At 33.7% G+C, this 20,018-nt stretch overlaps 3 protein-coding genes across 3 annotated transcripts; 2 read left to right on the top strand and 1 right to left on the bottom strand.

Moving 5' to 3' along the window:
- Nucleotides 1-490: 490 nt before the first annotated feature.
- LOTGIDRAFT_168082 (hypothetical protein) lies at nt 491-2,612 on the bottom strand (the record flags this gene model as incomplete). Its single annotated transcript, XM_009065958.1, has 3 exons — nt 491-1,018; nt 1,414-1,845; nt 2,169-2,612. The coding sequence occupies 3 exons, from the start codon at nt 2,610-2,612 to the stop codon at nt 491-493; spliced, it is 1,404 nt and encodes a 467-aa protein (XP_009064206.1).
- Nucleotides 2,613-6,396: 3,784 nt separating this feature from the next.
- On the top strand, nt 6,397-8,090 carry LOTGIDRAFT_168081 (hypothetical protein; the record flags this gene model as incomplete). The annotated part of the gene is made up of 2 exons (XM_009065957.1): nt 6,397-6,730; nt 8,035-8,090. The coding sequence occupies 2 exons, from the start codon at nt 6,397-6,399 to the stop codon at nt 8,088-8,090; spliced, it is 390 nt and encodes a 129-aa protein (XP_009064205.1).
- Nucleotides 8,091-12,155: 4,065 nt separating this feature from the next.
- On the top strand, nt 12,156-13,419 carry LOTGIDRAFT_168080 (hypothetical protein; the record flags this gene model as incomplete). Its single annotated transcript, XM_009065956.1, has 2 exons — nt 12,156-12,198; nt 12,584-13,419. The coding sequence occupies 2 exons, from the start codon at nt 12,156-12,158 to the stop codon at nt 13,417-13,419; spliced, it is 879 nt and encodes a 292-aa protein (XP_009064204.1).
- Between the last annotated feature and the right edge of the window lie 6,599 nt (nt 13,420-20,018).

Below are 20,018 nucleotides of genomic sequence, written 5' to 3'. Positions count from 1 at the left end.
TTCAAACACATGACGTCCGCGACTTTTAGCTCGGTCACTTGAATAAGGTCTTGGTTATCAGTGGCATTTATAAGAATCATTAGGTGGAGAGACCGAAGAGGGGTGAAAGATTTACCAAGAGAGGGCTCACATCACCAGGTATATAAGAACTCAATGATAAGCATTTCGAACTGAGAGCCACAACCGGACCAGTATGATTTCTGGGGGCTCCAGTAGAAACGCTACTGTTCCAACTGATCAGGCTCTATTGGATATACATTTCCGGAAAGAGCACCTTACATTACTCTGCCCTGACCAACTAGAAAAATGTAGCAAAACATTCCAACATGGTCAAATTAGGGCCCATTTATAATTCGTTTGTCTTTTTAACATTTTAATAACACAAATTTAGTACACATCGACAAATAATTTTCAAGCACTATCATTGTATGATTATCAAAATCGCAAAAATATCGATTAAACAATATCAATTTGGCATATAATCCACACTTCAAAGAGAGCCGTCTGAAATGATTTGAGATCCGATTGCAACATGTCTATGGTGAATTCTTTGATTCCGCACTTTTCTCCAAGAATAGTCATAACGTCTTAAAGCTTGTATTGTCTCTCTCTGTTTTTTATCGGATTCTAACAATAGTCTTCTAACAAATAGTGAGTAACCTCTGTTAGTAATACTACGAATTTGAGATTTAATATCACTTTCACAAAACAATCTATTCCACCACCTTTCTGTTATACGATGTGCCATTTTATTGTACACCACGTAACGTCTTGCTCTAGGCTTCGTCTGCACCGCAAATTCAAACATAGCGGGTTTCTCGGGATGTGTAGGGAAAACAATTTTCTTCTTGTAGTGTTCACCATTATACGACCAATTATTATTACTAGATAAAGAATTGTCTTTGCAAATAACTTTTTGCCATTGCGACCAGTTCTTGTCGTTGAGGATGAAATTATTTTCAGGAACCATTTCTCTCCTCAAAAGAGACGTGTCAGCTTTATTCTGTAAAATACCAAACTGAAAGAATCATCCAAATAAAAGAATCTTTACTAAAAATTTATCAGCGTGAATGCTCCACCGAAGGCTAATCGGTGGTGAGTACCAATGCAAAAATGTTAGAGATAATAAGCTCTAAATTAAAATGAAATCATCTTAAATAAACCAAGTACTAACGGTCTGAACGACAAAACGAAACCTTAAATCCACAACAAGATTTTGACGGAACATTGGAAGCAGGTAATTAATTTTTGACATGAGGAAGTATATCAATCATAAGTGAGAAAGTATTTCTATTTCGTAATGAAAAGAGGTATCAGATGTCTAGAAGAGTAAGCATACCCTACATGGCGCCACATCGGTCAAAGTTGCTTAACAGACACAACAAACAGGAACACACAAACAATATTATTTACCTTTTTTATATTTCTACGAGTTTCTGCTGTTGATTTCTTATAAGGTGTCGTAATCGCCAGTTTTACTTTTTTAGCCGTTTTCACCTTTCCCGTGGATGTATCCCCTTTTCTTTTCCTAGCTTTTCTAACTTCACAAGACGTGTCTGTACTATCGGGTAAGGTAAAAGTGTCATCACGTCTTAATTTTGTAAATAAGGTGTCTAAATCATTATCTAACATTGCCCCACGCCGTTCTCTCACTTCACTTTCATAATTAAGAAACAGCTCATCTCCTTCTTCTCGGTATGCTACTGCCATCAAAAAATCAAAAATATTGGAGAAGTCTTGTAATTGTAAATGATGGCCACCAGTTTTCCCCGCTAACGTTTTGTAGAACTTTGAAGATTTGTTAAAACTGTTTGGACGACATTCAGTTGCATATATCTTTACTCCCTGAAAAGGTATATTAATAAGTCAAATACCATTGTACCTTGAAAGTAACGTTTCAGTTCAGTTCAGATATTGTAAAAATTAGGAGTATCTGATTTAAATGGATATAATATAATAATAATGCCACTTTGATTTAACAAACTGTGGCCATATACTTTTCAAAATATTTAATCGTTACCATCGTATCCCGAATAGGGGTTTTGACATATTCTTATTAACGTATGGGGTGTGATTTGGACACGATACATAAACTGAGAGTTCAAAATATACGTTGCATTTAAAGCATAGCCACAACATTGTTTTTACAAAACACAAGCATTACATACCATTTTTCCAAGATGATCAGCTTCGTCCCTCCAATTTATGTTAAGGGTGTTATTTCGATAATTTGGTTCATGGGGATTGGCATCACCAATTAAGACCAGCGATCTCTTAGACCCTGGTGTCCATGATAATTCTTCTCTCACTTGTCTTAATACCAGTTCATAACACTCATCTAAATCACCGCCACCTGTAGGCCTTGCGGCTTCTTTTACAAAGTCGGTGATTTTTGTTATGTCGGTTGTAAAATCAATGTATTTCGTTACATAGTCATTATGGTTGCAGTAATCAGCATGAGCAAACACTGCCATTCTAATTCCAGGTATGTCAGTTTGAAGTCGCTTCACTATAGTCTGAATATTGTTTGTGGCCTCAACGAGACACTCCCCCATGGATCCAGTTGTATCAAAAGAGAAAACAATCTCCATTGATCCTCCAGGTGGCAACATTTTATGGAGTCTGAAAAAAGGAAAGTGTGGGTAAGGAAAAGGGTGTTTTAGGGGGTTTACGGTAAAGCGTCGATGTTCGTTGACCCATCAACTAATCATATGACTGACTTGTGTATACTCAATATCCTATTCACTTAGTTATTACGAATTTATTGATATGGGTTACCTAAAAAGATACGTTCTGGAATATAATAAACTTTTGCCAAGGTTTCAAAGTCGAGTAATGCTGAAATAGAATGACATACCTTTTCAAGGTTTCTCTTGAACAAAAACTTTCGCTATATTCAGGTTTATTGAGCACTGAATTCTTAATGAAGCTCTTGACGACAGAAATAGCCTTTATATAGAACTACAAACTATACGTCACAAATTATCGACCAATAACATTATCAGCTTTTATACACTTCGCGGAGAAGATGTTCTTGGTGGAGCTTAATGGATGGCCTTTGCGAAGGGTTGATACTATGTTATTGAATAATTCCCAGCATTTCCTACCGGGAGTGCATAGAAAAAATACACACAGTGGGATATAGAAATGGGTTGGTAGTAACAACCTTTGCAGGTGTTCTTAACGAATTGAATACCTCCGCGAAGCAATTTTAGTCTGCGAAGCAAGTTTTCCGCGAAGCACGTTTTTACTCGAAGTGTTTAAAAGCTGATAATATTATCGGTCGAGAATTTGTAAAGTGTTTAAATCAGTATAAAAACTATACCCGTCGAGGAGACATTTAGAAGTCAACTATACGAACTACAGCATTGTACCTGTAGTAAAACTGACAGGCCCGATGTCAGAATTGATGGTTTATGGTGTTTAGCTGCAGTAATGGAATTGGTCGGATGTCAATTTTATTAGGGACAATTTTGGTTAGGTCGATATAATGAAAAGGCATAAGGCGGAAATAATTATTCATGGTTCCGTTTTCATAAAGTCATATGGATAGGGTGGTAGGTAGGATAAAAATTTTATTTTTTAAAAAGATTTTATATGGTAAGATTATCATTATATAATATAATACACGGAATACATCCTACTTGGATGGGATAAATTTATGTTTTAAGGTTTGTATTTACTTCAGACTGTTTTGACTGTTCAATTTTACATGTGAAGAGTATGAGTCTGTGTTTTAAATATTGGCATGAAATCTGTCACCGCCTTTTCAAATAGATCGTCTGCTAGGACAGTCCATGTCCGTGTGGTTTACCACACTCTGACGTCTCTACAGTAGGCAAAAAACACCCAGAGAAGCATGTAACCGATCATAAATCGAGTGCGGAGTGTCACTTTCGGTAGCACATATCATGCTCCATCATGTTCAATAGACAACATTGACCAACCATGTTTATAAAGAGACATCAACATAATTTAACATCGTCATGTTCTTGACAATGAATTATTTTGTTACAATGTATATTTTGTATGATGACCATGCATATTATTATTGTCTTTATCCTGCTAATACTATTATGTTGTTCGACTATCTTGATAATGACATGGATTCCATGCTAAACTGGGTATTACTTTTGATCATTTCAGAAACCTGTAAGAAAAGGACAGACCATATCACTAGAAGCATTGGAATCTGATTAAATGAATATGTTGAAAATACCTTGATTTTAGTCCTGTCATTACTGTATTTTTGGTTGCTAAATAAGTTATTAAAATGATTGTAAATAGGTTTTTTAGATTTTGTATGTGTATCGAGGACACTGCTAGATTCAACTTGTTTAAAAAAGTTTTTTTTGACAAAAACGTTTTTCATAAAACCTTATTACAACGTTTTCTGAATGTTCCAAAATAACGTTTCTTAAAAATGTTTTTGAAACATTTATAGGAGTCTACAAATTTAGGTTTTTAAAACGTTTTTAAAACGTTGAATTGTTTGCTGGCGATTGTCTCATGTAAAGAAGTTGAAAATGAACTTGAACTTGCAACGGTACCTTGATCTAACCTCCGGCTTAGGTAATTTTTTCTAATCTACAAACTTTGCGAAAGACCAACGGCACCTAATCGCCTAAACTTAAGTTTACTTAACGTTTGGTTATTGCTATAAAAAGAAAGATATTCTTAGTAATTTACTGGTGCGTTCAGCTTTGACCCCATTCACCCTCTGAAACAATTGCTGAAAATTTATTTTCTAACGTAAACATTATATTATTTCAGTCTTTACAGAACATATATTATCTTTTCTTTGAACACGGTAAATATAAATTGTATTGAGTTTAGATAGTAGCCTCCCTTTAACTTAATTATTCGATTTCATATTTCTCAGTAGACCCATACACACTCATTTTAAAGTTGTCTACAAATTCGAGTTTTTATTTTTACCTCCTTGATATTTCCGAATCGCCTTCACAATGAAACCTTGGTAACTTATAGGTAACTTTTGTCCTCGTGTGTAATTGATCAAAAGAGTCATTCTTCAATTCAATTCTATACTAATTACTATTGAATTCGAACTACTCGTAAAGAGTATTTGGTTAAGGGACAGGCTATGTGCAACCTTCTGGGTATATCCCGGCGACGACGTGGTGTTCTGCTGCAAGGTTTGTCTCTGCATCCCTTTTGGGAGGTCCACAGATATAACTTTTCTTTGTGAATTGCGATGGTTTTTAAACATTCAAAATTTCACATTTTCCCTTTTTATATTTGTAACAAGTCATTCAAATCAAATAAAATATAGGTATGAACTCGAAGTCATTCGATACAATTTAAAATCTAGTAAAAAAAAGGTTTCTGACTAGATGACAGTTTTGTGAGATTGGAGTTGGTTAAAACCATACATTTAGATACCCATCATATTAACATTGTCTGGGTATTACGAACTGCGTCTCATACCTTAAACGCAATACCTAACTCATTTGTATTACGGAAGGTTGTAATTTGGTTGAATTGTACGCTAGCAAATGCAGCCAATCAGAGTCTTCGAGAGATAATGTTCACGGTCTTTATGTCGATGTTTGTATTCGCGGGTGTACGATCCAATCCAATCGCTGCATTCGGTGATACAAGAAGAGTGGTTATTGCAGTCAAGGTATAAGACGAATTTTGCAATAGCTTGGCATTGTGAAAATGGATATCCACACGTGTAATATAGTTCTATATTTACTGCACAGTTGTTTCAAGAATTACTAGTGCAGTTTGGTATGGGAAAATAAACCTATAGGTCTTTTGTATACCTTATATCTCCACCTCCGTGGGTAAAGTAGATTTTCAGACATGATATGAGAAAAAAAATGGCTTTGGTGAAAATTTCTCTCGTATAACTTATTACATGTTATATTGGCTGGAAACAAACATTCTGGTTCGTGTTTCATTTTACATAATCATTAGTGTTAAGTTCACGGGCATGCTATGTTAAATAATTGGTGTAATAAATGGAGGTTAGTCGTGAATGAGTCTAAAACAAAAATTGTACATTTTAGAAACCCTGGTATAGTTAGAAGTAACTTTAAGTTCCATAGTGGTGAATTAAATGTTAAATACGCAGATGCATATAAATACCTAGGCCTGTGGGTGAACGAATTCTGTGACTATTCATACAGCGCTAAAGAGTTATCAAAATCGGCTAATAGGGCTTTGGCTGTGATTAAAACTAAATCGATACAGTTTGGTGGATTTAGCTACAATGTTTACACAAAATTATATGACTCGCTTGTCAGGCCTGTATTTACTTATGCATCTGGTATTTGGGGTATTAATACACATAACTGTATTAATGCGCTGCATAGTAACGCATGCAAATTCTTCCTTGGTTTGAGCAAAAGAAGTAGTAATTTGGCAGCAATGGGGGACATGGGATGGCTGAAGGGTGATAATTTAGTTAAGATTGAATTGTTTAGATATTGGAATAGACTTAAACTCAACGATAATATTCTTTGTAAAACTGTACATAAATGGGCCAGTAGACGTAAGTCTTCCTGGGATCACCGAGTATTAAGTATCGGTCGAGAACTACATGTATTAAATGATCAAAGTGACACTGTATGTATTGATGATGTGTGGGATAGTCTATGGGAAAGGGAAGTGGGTCAGTGGTCAAGGGGTGTATGGAATGACATGTTAATGGAAACAAACTCCGGTCATACCGCATCTACAAAACTGAATTCGGAACAGAACCGTATGTCAAAATTATTAAAAATAGAGCTCACAGACGCGTGTTGTCCAAACTTAGAGCGGGTTCACTACCTTTGATAATTGAAACTGGAAGATTTGTTAGACCCCCCGAACCTCTCTGCTTAAGGAAGTGTCTTTTATGTGATAATGGGGAAATTGAAAATGAGGAGCATTTTATTTTTAACTGTAAATTATACACTGATATAAGAAATGTTTTATGTACCGAAGCCTGTTTTATTAATCCAGATTTTTTATTTTATAATAATGTAAATAAATTGTGTTTTTTAATGACAAACGAACGAATTTTACCATATTTTGCTGCATGTATTTTTAAAATGTTTGAACGTAGAAAACAGACTGTGAGCCTGAGCCTTCTTATTTATCATAATGTTTATTTTACTTATTTGTGTTTTACCTGTCTCATTGAATGTAGTTTTATGATATAATTCTAAGGTGTCTCATAAGTCGAAGCCGACTGGCGTCCATTTTATAATGCTGTAATTATTTTATTGTTGTTTTTCTCTGTATATATGGACGGTGACACTTAAATAAATAAATTATTATTATTATTATTATTATTATTGTTAAACTCTTCAAGCCAAAACTATAAACTTCCTCAAATACTATAGACTGTTTGTTTAATATTTTTGATCTACTTGAATATTTCAAACTGCATGATAACGTGTAGATAAATTTATGTCCCTAACCTTTTAGAAAGTTTCAACTTTAAGTATTCTGTCGTATTCTGAGAAATGTGTTTTGATTTGATAAACGTTCAAAACTGTAAAAAAATTTTGATTTTTAGCTTGACCATGTCTATTTAAGGGGCAACAATCGTCATTTCAAGGGTTTATATGGCCATGAAAATATAAAAAGTCTTCGGAAGTACTAACACTAATTGAAGATAGCTATCCAGGTAAGGTAATATACGTCCACTGGCAGCTTTGATTATAAATAAAATATTTGGCAGAGCAGCACGATCAACATTATGCATATCCACTCTTCGGTCGTATACTTCTTTTTAACTTTTTGGTCTGATAATGTAGATTGTTTACGAGCTAAAGAACGAACTTTCAGGAACAAAGTCGATAATTCATATTAAATATTCATTTTAATTTTTCTGATTTTCTTTCATCTTCGGGTGATTACAAACACTTATACCAAGTTCCTTCAAAATATCTGACTTTTCTGATTTTGAATTTCCGATAGGCTCTTCATATTAATACTTGTTATTTTATTGTAGGTACATGAAAAGATTTTGTTTCATTTTGTTTTTATCTTTAGATGATTATTGAATTATATTTTCAGCTATTTCAGTTGAAGATATGATACTACTACAGATAGCATTACAGAGATATCCATAGTGGACATGTCTAATTATCTTTACTTTTATCATAAATCTTTACTTTGTGACCTAGGCCAGTGCTTTTTATGTTCTCATCACCAACTAACACAACCCCTTCACTTATACCTTAAACTAGAAAATTTCACTTTCTATAAATACCATTACTAGTTTTGCTCTGCCCGAATTCTGATTTTTTATATGAAATATGTGTGCGCATGATCTGGCAAAATTAGCCTTACAACTAAATCAATGTGATGTAAAATTGTAAAGTTCATCTTACCTCGAGCTAAATGACAGCCAAAGTTATTAAAAAAATCTATTTGAGAATTTTTCATCTGCATAGCGTAGTGTCTGGCACAGGTGAGTCGTCAATTGAACTTTTAAAAGCGGTTGAAAACGGATAAAAAAAGCTCAAATTTCGATTAGCTCAGCTAAAAAAATCCAGTTCTTGAGACAAATGTACCATTGATCGAATAGATGTGTATATGGTGTACGTGTCAATGGCCCAGCTATGACAAGTTTGCATTGAAGCATCCAAGACCGTCATATGCTTCAATTGACCTTAAAACATTAGATAATTTTCAAATTTCGTCATTTCGCGATAACCCGAGAATTATGTTCAATGATTTGATCATAAATCACTTGATCATTTCCGGAGATTAGAACTTTTACAAACAACACTCCCTATAATTACATCCCTATTAGACTCAGCTATTTATAGTTTTATGAAATTTTGAAGGGTCAACAATGTAGCCTATGGGCCGTGTGCAGTGGTCGTACTTTGACTAAAGTTTGACTTTATAAAGTAAAGATAATATGGGACTTAATCATAACTTTATTTGGTATACACGGCTTCTTCTATGGTTGAACAAAGTATTGGTTTTGTACCAAAAGTGTGATAGACCGGTGTTGCACTTGATACTTTTTCCGGATTAGAGAAAAACCACACATGTATTAAATATTAAACATTAAACACCTGTTTTTAGTGGAATTGCAGATTAATCCTATCAGTGTCCCGGATACACATAAAAATGTAGAAAACCTCTTTTTAGCCCATTTTACTGAAATAACTGAAGTGACCCAGACGCATACCAGCTTAGTTATAAAAAGTTGTAACGCAGATGGAATATGTATCATAATCTGCCTTTGAAAATCTATGCCTATCCAAAATTTAATTTGGTATCATTTATATCCTCTAATGAATTAGAAATGTTTTGAACAATTATGTGAGTAAGTGCTTCTTGGTGAAAGTCTATTTAACGGTGAATAATTCTCAAATTAGTGTATAAAACCAGTAAAGTTTAGCTATAGTCACTTACTGAGGTAACTTTACCACAGCTTTCATTTTATACGTTTATACGAAAGTTAAGCATGACTTTCGTAAAGTTTTATCGCTGGATACTTAAAGTTCGACTTAAGTCCAACTTAAGTCAAAGCATGGGTTAAGTACGAACGCTCGAACCTTTCCACAGACTAACATTTATGTTTAGTCATATTAGTCCTGTGCAATTAACTGAATTCATGCTTCTAAAGGTATGTTTCTGTAAGCTCCATACTCTACTATCGCAGGTCTTCATTTCCTATGTAAGGTCACTACAGAGTAATATAGTTGTATATAGTGGATGTAAAAAGTACATCATAATTAAAAAAATTATAAGAAATACCGAATTCCTGGGTTTTTTTTTTATAAAATTATTAATAACAAAAAACACAATGCTAAATATAGGGTATCCTAAATTCTTAAGGAGAGAGATTGGATGTGATTTTTATTACATTTCGTTGTGCAATTACACTGTCTCTTATCTTCAATCTTGCCCAGCCTCTTTCTATCATCATAACAGACCACGTGGACGTACTAGACTTTCCACGTTTTCATTTTAAGGCTCTGTTTACCCAGAAATCTAAATTTTCCTTCTTACGAATATATAAGTACACCCTTGTCTTTTTAAAATCATATTTAACAAAACCTTCGACGAAAGCAGAAAGCTTTAACAGTAAGTTAACTTTAATAGCTGATAGCGACGTCTTGCTGAACATAAATTGTTTTACACGCCAGCAATAGCCTATGTGGCTATGCATCCAGATTTCTTTTCAAGCAACGAAACGTTATAAGGCTGACGACGAAAACAAAATTATGTAACAAATATCATAAACGAATATTTTGATTTTCAGATGAATTAGTTTACTTCTTCAATTTAATATGAAATTCGAAACAGAAATGGTTCTAGCATATTATTTGAAATATCTGGTTAAATGGGAACTTGCTGTGCATGTAATATAATACTTTATATTGATAATCTACTTTTTTGATATTAAATGAATGGTTCGATCAATAAGAAACAGTGGTATTTTAACAGATTAGTTAATTACCGGTAAATAAATCTTTTAATTTTCTTGTTAAGTCCCAATTAAACTTATCAGATTAAATAAATTCGATTTGTTTAAACATGCTGAGAGCAAAGAAGAGCGAGGTTTCGGTATCCGTTATATATTAGTGGGTGTTCTAGCTCTGCTTTGGGATATTTTTAGGGGGGTCTCACAATCCGATTTTAAACACTGCCGCTCCTGGATGTCCTATCAGATCGACCAAGAACCTTATAGTCTGCTAGCCATGATTAAGGCTATAGTGCTTTTGGAGAACACTATTCTCATCTCTCTCTCTCTATTGTACGGTCACTATGCTTTCTGCATCGCATTTTGGCCAATTTTATGTGAATCGAAACATCTGCTCTGAAGTAGTTCTGAAATTCTTATCTTTGAGTTGACGTAAACCTCTATCATAAAATAATTTGACTTTATAGACAGGGATTTTCACTTCAGAATATGGGTAGGATTGGGTCGATATTTCAAATGTAGACTAAACAAATATTATATTAACATGCAATTAAAAATTTCACTTTAAAACTTTGAACTTTATGGGAAATGAGAGATAAAAATCATTTCAGAAAGTACCTCCCTTCTGTAAAATCCACAATACAATTTGAGGATATATCCTAGTAATATTGCACTATGATTTACTAAAACTTAAAAAGTCACGACAAATCAATCTTTCGTCAATTAGATTTGTGAAAATTTGAAAACCACAATCACTTATCGGGCATTTTTCTAAACTTTCTAGTAAGTAAAATTGCTGTCAACTTCTTAATTTTAAATTTGTCAGGAGTTGGGCAGAGATAAGAAAACCATTAGTTGTAGAATGGAATCCTACAATTTTAACTCCAAGATATTTCTTACAAGCAGTGAGGTGAGAAATTCTTATGAAATCTGGAATGTTCTTTTCTTAACAAATATAGCTATATTTGAAAATAAACATGCAGGAACTCATCTGGAAATCTATATATGTATAATTAAATATGATATCAATTTATAAAAGATTTAATTTACATATCTTCATTATTTATTCATCGGTCTAGTAATTTTTAAAGAGTCAAAATTGATCTTGTAAACATTTTATATCAATCTAATATGATATATATATAATCATAATGATTAATTAATGTGCAGTTTTATTGTTATATTTAACGCTGCATTAGGTAAATGACATCAAGTGGTAAATTTCTTAAAACGTTACACAGGAAGCTAAATATCAAATAATTAATTTTGACATTTTTTGAAATATAAAATGATATACTATTGAGATATGGTCGAAAATTAAATGATATTCAGGTATAAAAGATGATGATTATATAGATTAAAACCAGAAAGATTAGATTATACTTGGTAATTAAGACATTAACAGTGTAATAATGAGCTCCGTCAGACTTGAGGCCTAATTAAAACAATTGACAGACTTTAAGCTCTGATACACACTAACGGTAAATTTCATTGATTTCTGTCACGTGCGTACTCGTTACTATGGCGACCAGCAAATAGTCGACTGCAGTTCTTGGAAGTGAAAACGTTTTGTGATTCCATATAAAATAGACAAGCTTATACTTTTGTCTCGAACTGAATTTATTGTATTCGTTAACTGAACAATTACATCAGTATACACGTTTTAAAAAAGTGTAAAGCTATTTATAGCTCAGTATTCATAACAAAGTGAAAGTAATGTAAAATGTAAAACGTCAGTGAGAAGGAAATAATGTGTTCAGTTGAAAGCTTACTTGGAATAACTGTAACAGAAGGTATTGTTGTCTCTATTTCGTTTTATGTCATTCTGTGACATTGTTATTTTTTAACAATGGCTTTATGGAAACTTCCAAGACGATTTGGTGACTTTTCTGACTTAAAATTTACACAAATCCATGTTTCTTTTTTTGAATTAAAGTTTTACTAATTGATAAATCGAAACATTATAGCCAAACCAATTAAAGAAATTACTTCACCGGTTTTCTTTGACAAAATGTATCATGCGAGTTAATATAAGCTGTCATCGATTTTTTTGAATATAGATAAAGCAAGAGTTTCCTTGTAAGAGAAGTTACAAATTGATGCTCCACAACAAACTCTTTCACATTGCATACAAGATTGTGGTGATTTGTTATCATTTTTGAATTTGTTCTCTTTCAGATTTTTTTTTATACTTTCAAGTAATTACGATGCCTTCTATATCACATACAACCGTCAACTCGTATCCTGGACGTCGTGGTCACTCTTATTGGATAAGTTTTGATTTTAATCGTAAATATTGTGGAAAACGTTTAAATGGGTATAAAGGAAAATTTAATGGTCCGGGACCTCGCCAAGGAGAGTTTGCTTTCGTGAAAATCCCAAAGATTCTCGATGAAAGTGAAAAATGGTGCGACATGGAAATATCCAAGAATAGAAAAGCAAACGAACTGTCCAACAGTTTTTTAAGTTACCTTAGAATAGATTCACACCGAATAGATTTTACAGATTCCTGGAAGGCTTTAATGGATGATATTTCGTGTCTATCTAAAGACATTCGCCCCAAAGATTGGGTGTTAATTGAAGAACGGATTGGAAAAGACTGTTTTGAGTTTATCAATCAGATTGGAAGGAGCGATTTTGGAGGATGTGAACTTTTGGAAGCATTCGTTCATTGGTCAAACTCTGTCACTAATGGTAGACTGGTTATTTGTAACCTTGATGGAATCCAAGAAGATAATGGTGCCTTTAGATTGAAAACACCAACAATTCACTCAGTTGATGAATCGTATGGTGAAAGTGATTTTGGTGAAATGGGCGTCACAAAAGTATTAAAGAGTCACCAGTGCAACCCCATATGTTCTGATTGGAGGCTACCATCAACTCATTATAATGATGAAACTATATTAAAAAGCAACATTGAACCATCAGCACCATATCTACCACAATACGATTGGATGCCATTTAACAACAATTTACCACCATCTTATGAGGATTGTTTGAAACACCCTTCTTAGTGATAACTCTCGACTGTCTTAACTATAATATGATGCTCCCTAGCATTGATGTCACAGAGTGCTGCTTTACATGTGTTGTGTTCTTATCGCCATTTTTGTTGTTTAAGCTTTGTATGTATTTTCAATGCAGTGTGATTTATACGCATATAACAGGTGCGCTTGGACACGTTTGGTGGAATATTTCATCGGAGTTAAATTTTACGAATGATTGTAACAATATGTGTGAGGGAGATACCAGAATATCCATAGTAACCCTTCAAATAGTCAGTCCGGTCCCGGTGTGGGCTTTCACCCCCTAAAACCTATCCTTGCCCTTGCCTGTGCCAGGCTACATGAATATATCCTTGAAAGGTTTAATTATTTTCGAACTATGTAAACGTCAATACTTTCCTCTTGGTTGGAATAGCTCAGTCGGTAGCGAGTTGGATTGTCCTGTTAGGCGAATAGGTGCCATAGGTTCGAATCCTCCTCGAGGTAAGAATAAATCTGATGCCAGTGCTTCCGAGAGTTGGACCAGTGTTTCATGAAAAGGGGAAAAGTCGAGTTTGAATCAAAATTTGATATAAAGTTTTACAGTATTTAATTATTTTTTTAACTATCTTTTGTTATTGTTTTACATATTTTAAATATTTATTTTATCATTTTCAAGTATCGTTTAAAGTCTAAATATGTGACTCTAAATAATCTCCACCATTCCAACCTACTTTCATAAATCATTCATTGATCAGATTACTGTACAAGGACGATGTTATGATTAATCCATTTAATTAATGCATTTCCTTCAATAGAATGTATCACTATAGCGACTAATTTTGTATTGCTTAAAGTTACATGTCAGACTATTCCAAATACATTGCTATAATGTCAATTGAATATATCACTATAGCGACTGATAATTCAATAATACAGGACTACAATATATAATAGTCCTGTGACAAATATTAATTTAACCCAACGCAATACGATATTTTAGATTGGTAAGGTTTATTTATATCTATCAGGAATTTCAAAATTTTGTTTCGCAAGATGCATGACGTCTGTAGAGAATCTTAATTAAAAGGATCTATATCATATTTGGATATACATATCAATGGAAATTTTTTTTTTATAAATTTGAAGATACGTTTCTATAAATAAACATAATTTTCCATGTCATATAGGTCAGAATGACGTCATGACATACATATTTGAATATACCTGAATATTTGTTGAGCATGTTTATTATTATCTAGTCAATACCTACTTAAGAATCATTAACACTAGTTAGTTCGTTTCACGTTTTAAGATATATTTAACAATTTGTATTTCATTTTAACTGTCTCATATGTTGTTATTGTTTACCCGTCGTTGTGAAAACGAGTGTATGGCGGTCATTAATGGCTATTGTTGTGTTCGACTACTTAAAAATGATACAGACATATTATAGTCCTGTATACCCACTTACATAGCCATCCGACATAGATCTGATGTCAAGTTTATCACATAGAAAAGCCGCTTATATTCTAAACCTATATAAAATATCAATATATGTACAAATCTTTATCAAATGTACATCTTGCTCAGAGAAAAATAATCTCGCAGTAAAGAAAAAAAAAACTACACAAAAATGCTTATATCTTGTTTTATGACATATAGTCTATAAGAAATTCCAAGCATTGTAGCATGTTTCCACGTTCTTATTTCTTTAAGAAGAGCATACGCAGCCTACCCCCGCTAGTTCATCCAAAGATAAGCGTCAGTTTTATTTTTTCCCCCATCTTTATTTTTTATATTCTTTTATATTCTTTCAACTATTTAATATACATTATTACGTATTTTTATCATTACAACTTTATTTATAAGATTATTATTTCTCTTTAACGTCTGTTATTGATGACCACAATGCTGTATATTTATTGCACGAGTCATACTATTCTACCTTCTAAGTTTTCAATATGTGTTTTTCGCACAAAATGTTTAATAAATTGAATTTGACACTCTTTGTTTTTGCTACAGTATTTATTTTCAAACTAGCAAACTGTTTGTAAGGGCTATCTGAAATTTTCCTATATTATAGGACTATTTACTTTTGTGATAATGACCTACTTAGGAATTGAACCTGAAAACAATCGAGTTACTTCCCTTAAGATGAACAAAGTGCTCCTTGTTTTGTTTTAATAATACCTTACAATTTTATTAACTTGCTATTTGTTGTTTTTCATCGATGATTATAAATTAACGGAATTTTATTATGTTTTAAAATGTTATCAGTACCATTATGATTACTTTTTCATTAGAGTCTAATTAGACCAAATTTTCATTCCGGCTTTTTATTAGCTTTTATTTTAAGTTAGCCACTTCAGTTTTTCATTGAAGCGTTTTGTAAAATTATGATGTCTTTTAGTCCCATTATTTAGCAGCAAGATCGCCTTTGTACTTCAATCTAGTTGAAAGTATTTTACTTTATAGACAAGGCTGGAGACGGGGCGATTTTACCGAATTTTTTTCTAGTCGGACACTCGGTAATCCTGGAATTCCTTTCTCTGATGACAGTGCTATCATGTGTAAAATCAGTGATCACTTCATCTTGCCAACAACGACGATCATAAGCAGAAGGATCTACTTTTAACATATCATGTAATGAATTTAAGAAGTGATTATTGTTACGACAGCCGTGCACTAAAGGTGCGGGCACACGAATGATTTTTTCGCCGACTATAGTCTAGCCATGACCTTCACAGACCCTCTGCGGGCACTCAAGGATACAAAAAATCTTCAATCGGTCGTTTTCCAGTTTGTCGATAATCATGTGCGGATCATGCAATTGAAAGGGACATGAATCTGATTCGTTAATGACGCTCTATCAAACTTATTTGATATTATAAATCATGTCAGCCACGCGTTAATCTTGTCGTGCAACACCCAAGAATTGAGTCGGCGAGAACAATCAGCGACCGAGACTTTTCGTGTGCCTTAAGCTACGGCAGGACTTTTGAGCATGCGCCGAAAACGCTCTTTCCGGCTGAGTGAGGCGATCAATGCAATTTTAAGCGACAGGAATGCCATTTAATTTTTAAAAAAGTATGGATTATCATATTTTTTTGTTGACTATATTGTTGATATTAGTAACAACAGAAAAAATATTTAAAATACAGCTTCCGTAAAAATATCCTGTGCCATAAATTTACACCTTTTTCCAATTATAGGTGAAGGGAAACCCCAAGAAGTTTATGGAGCACTGAGTAATATAGAAACCACGTACAAACTTGGCGGTTTAAATGGGACCTAGATCATAAAATATGAAAATGGCAATGGAAATCAATATCCAGTAGAGTAGCGTCCCTCTAATTAATATTCGTAAGAACTTCGCAGTCCTACAGTTTTATATATCGACAAACTACTCATTAACCTCGTATTGTGCATAATACTCGGTGGTTCTAATAGCTAAATTTACCGGATATGAGAGAATTTTAATTGTATATCACTAGCTTTCACCGTATATCAGAAACAGTAGCTTTAATCGTATATCAGAAACACTAGCTTGAATCGTATATAAGAAACACTAGCTTTAATCGTATATCAAACACACTAGCTTGAATAGTATATCAGGAACACTAAGTATTTAACCGTATATCAGAATCACAAGCTTTAATCTTATATCAGTAACACATTAACTGATCGACATCTATAAGAAAATCTATTAGAGGAAAAATCAAGCAGTTTTGGATTGCATGGTCCTGACCAGAAGAAAATTCTATCTATATTTCATTTAAATTCTTGAAGCTGATTTCATGAAATGCCACATATATGAAACGCAATAATATGGCGACCGACTAAATCGGAGGGATTAACGCAGTGTGAAGTTCAAGGGAAAATTAGCATCGTCTTTCAAGCCCTATATTTTGGAAACGCTGTGACTCAGTAGTGCCATATTTTTCAGCTTATACCTTAGTATACAAATGGATGATAACTTCGCGGAATCTAAAGTTTGAAAAACACAAGATTATAGATTAAAAGGGATGCAACTCTCCACAACATAGCAAGTCAGTAGATAATCAACGTGAATTGATAACATTTACACAAACAAAAGTTACCTTGTCAAATAAAACATTATCAGTTTAGCTGTATTGTGCGTAACATCTACTGAAGAGAAAATTAAGCTATCAACAATGAACATACTTCATCAGTACAAATCAGCAGTGAAATACTATCTTAGTTTACGGACAGAATTTGCCAATATTAGCAATGGATATATTATACTAGTATTTTCAAAATAAAAAAAACGGAAAAATATTTGAAATTAAAGAACGTCTCACGTGTACGGATAAAAATATCATTTACCTAATTTCGAGTGAAAAATGTGACAAACAATACGTCGGCGAAACCCAGAACGCGTTGCGAACTCGATTTAGCGGCCATCGCTTTGATATAATTCATAGCAAAAATAGACCAATTTCTCATCATTTTAATTTACCTGACCATTCCATTGAAGACCTTCTTATCATGCCTATTGAATCAATTCCTGACTCTGATCTTATCAAACCAAAAACCAAACGATTACAGAGAGAAAGCTACTGGATGGACCAACTCCAAACAGTGGCTCCAAATGGACTTAACATCCAGCATGATAATCAAATGATTCCATTTGTTGTCACCTTTAATCATACAGCTGCCAAAACCTCATCCATCGTCAAACAGTATTACAGTGAATTACAGAACAGATTTCCGAATGTATATACCAAACGACTTTTAATTGCCTATAAGCGCAATAAAAACCTTAGTAATTTTCTGGTCCGTGGTAGACTCGATCCCATTGAATCCAATAATACTTGACCCCCTCTCTATTTTCTAGCTCATTAAGTATAATATATTCTAATCCTTATATATAGATGTTTATCTTTTCAGAATCTATTCATACTCTTTTCTTTTAGAACTGGTAACAAGAAATCTTTCCTATTATAGACTTTTGTTTATTGTAGATTACTCGTGGTTGTTTTTTAACTTAATACTAACTATGCTAACTTCACCTTATCTTGTATTGAACATTTATCTCTTTATTTGTGACCTTGGCCAGTGCTTTACATAGAAGTTTTTAGGAACTTCTTCACTCTTAACACTAGTAATAATAACTTCAGTTGTAAAAGACTAGTGAAAAGGCCAAATTTTATCTGTCAACCTTTATCTGACCACATGGAAGAACTAAAAAATTAACAATGAAAACTCAGCTGACAACATCAGTGGTGAACAGTATGCATTAAGCTCAGACAATACAATTTACATTGATTCTGACAACATCAACAGTGCACTTTTGACACGAGAACTGAAAAATTAACAATGAAAAGATTACACCAAAGCGCTGACAACACCAGTATTGAACAGGTTAAAACATCAAAGGGGAGCAGTTTACATTAGTACTGATAACACCAAAGGTGAACAGTTTACATTTGTACTGACAGCATCAGAAAAGAAACATACTGCAGTTGGTGACAGGATCAGTGAACATACTACATTATCCTCAACCATCAGTGAACAGCAACAATATCCCCAGTGTTCCATCAGTGAACAGACAATATAATCCCCATCCATCAGTGAACAGACAACATTATCATCAATCATCAGTGAGCAGAATACACTATCCTCAACCATCAGTGGGTAGATAACATAATCCTCAACCATCAGTGAACAGACAACATTATCATCATCATCGGTGAGCAGACTACATTATCCTCACCCATCAGTGAGCAAACTGCATTATTCTCAAGCATCAATGAGCAGACAACGCTATCCTAAACCATCGGTGAGCAGACAATATAATCCTCAACCATCAGTGAACAGACAACATAATCCTCAACCATCAGCGAACAGACAACCTTATCTTCAACAATAATTGAGCGGATAACTTTATCCTCGAACATCAGTGAGTGAACTACATTATCCTCAGCTATCAGTGAACGGACAATATCATCCTCAACCATCAGAGATCAGACATCATTATCCTCGAACATCAGTGAGCAGACTGTAATATCCTCAACCATCAGTGAGCAGACAACATTATCCTGAGGATCATCAACCATGAGTGAACAGACTACATTATGCTCAACCATCAGTGAGCATACTGCGTTATCCTCAACCATCACTGAGCGTACTGTGTTATCCACAACCATTTCTGACCAGACTACATTAACCTCAACCATCTGTGAGCAGACAATACTATCTGCAACCATCTGTGGGCAGACAACATTATTCTCAACCATCTGTGAGAAGATAACATTATATTCAACCATCGGTGATGAAGACGTATCTTGCATCTAAATCAACGACCTTATGCCCTCCTACCACAAGCTACACGTCTCAATCATTCAGTCCATGATTATAAATTCTCCTCATGGTCAATTTTATTTCAGTAATCATTAGAATGGTGAGTCAGTCGTATAAAAAATGTCCAGAATTAAAAACTTGTAAAATGATCAACATTTCATTGGGACTTGATTACAAAAATCGATCAAAATGATTTCGTCAAATCGTTTGCAGACAATGGAAACCTCGTACTGATTATCAAACATGTCACTTCTTCGTTGAATAACAAGTAGCCTAACCCAACTGCCGTGACGCAATAGATC

Source organism: Lottia gigantea, assembly GCF_000327385.1.
Source record: "Lottia gigantea unplaced genomic scaffold LOTGIsca_72, whole genome shotgun sequence".
Classification (NCBI taxonomy): Eukaryota; Metazoa; Mollusca; class Gastropoda; family Lottiidae; genus Lottia; species Lottia gigantea.
This window is presented reverse-complemented; position numbering and strand designations above follow the sequence as displayed.